At 63.8% G+C, this 1,104-nt stretch overlaps 1 protein-coding gene across 1 annotated transcript in view; it reads left to right on the forward strand.

The window, feature by feature from the left end:
- Positions 1–22: 22 nt before the first annotated feature.
- Positions 23–1,104, forward strand: part of LOC103768813 (unconventional myosin-Ia-like) — a gene marked incomplete at both ends in the record, with an annotated part of 1,890 nt that continues 808 nt past the window's right edge. Inside the window, 4 exons of the mRNA XM_008935969.1 lie at positions 23–97; positions 214–318; positions 626–688; positions 833–1,033. Coding sequence (XP_008934217.1) covers positions 23–97; positions 214–318; positions 626–688; positions 833–1,033 — 444 coding nt within the window. The remainder of the gene's footprint in view (positions 98–213; positions 319–625; positions 689–832; positions 1,034–1,104) is intronic.

Here is a 1,104-nt window from a genome sequence, read left to right on the forward strand (position 1 = left end):
GGACACAGCTCAGCCCCTGCTGCCTCCTCAGGTGAAGTCGGGCAAGCAGAGGAAGGTGATGGGTGTCCTGGACATCTACGGCTTCGAGATCTTCCAGGTGAGCGTGGAGCCCACCCAACCTCATCCTGCTGCTGGCACGGGGGTGGTAGCTGGGACATGGGGCAGGGCCGGGGGCTTGGGCACAGCCTGCCATGCAGGACCCTCCTCTTGCAGGACAACGGCTTCGAGCAGTTCATCATCAACTACTGCAACGAGAAGCTGCAGCAAATTTTCATCCTGATGACCCTGAAGGAGGAACAGGAGGAATATGTCCGAGAGGTACCTCGGCCAGTGCGGATCGGGCTGGAGGCAGCCCCTCTGTGCGGCCCTGAGGAGCCTGGGTCTCCTCCCCGGGGGTGGGGAAGTGCCCGAGACGGTTCTGCAGCAGGTCCCTCCCTCATCCCACTCCCTGCCGGGAGCAGATTCAATAGCAGGAAGGCAGGCAGGGAGTCAGGATCCCCATCCCCACGGCCGGACATCCCGTTCCTGCCCCACATCAGCCAGGGAGTGTCCATGGGGCAGGATCCAGGTGGTTTGTGTGCCATGTGTCTCAGGGTCTGCACATCTGACCCTCGTCTGCTCCCAGGGCATCCAGTGGACCCCAGTGGAGTTTTTTGACAACAGCATCATCTGCAACTTAATCGAGAACGTGAGTTGCTCCCCAGGGCTGGGGTGCCAGGTTGGGGTCTCAGCTCCCACCATTGCACCCAGCACAAGCTGGGGCTGAGCAGAGCCTGGAGCAGGCACGGTTCAATGGAGCCAGTCTGGGGTAACGTGGTGCCCCACGGCGCAGAGCAAGGGCGGGATCCTGGCCATGCTGGACGAGGAGTGCCTGCGGCCCGGCGTGGTCAACGAGGACACCTTCCTCACCAAGCTGAACCAGCTCTTCGCCACCCACAAGCACTACGAGAGCAAGGAGACCCAGAACGCCCGGCACGTCATGGATGCCAGCCTGCCGCCGCACTGCTTCCGCATCCACCACTACGCCGGCAAGGTCCGCCAGCAGCCGCGGGCACCCCCGGCACCCACCGTCCCCGCCCTGCTGGGTCCTCTCCCCAGCCGTGC

This window comes from Merops nubicus, unplaced genomic scaffold (genome assembly GCF_000691845.1).
Source record: "Merops nubicus isolate BGI_N331 unplaced genomic scaffold, ASM69184v1 scaffold48672, whole genome shotgun sequence".
In the NCBI taxonomy this organism is placed as follows: Eukaryota; Metazoa; Chordata; class Aves; order Coraciiformes; family Meropidae; genus Merops; species Merops nubicus.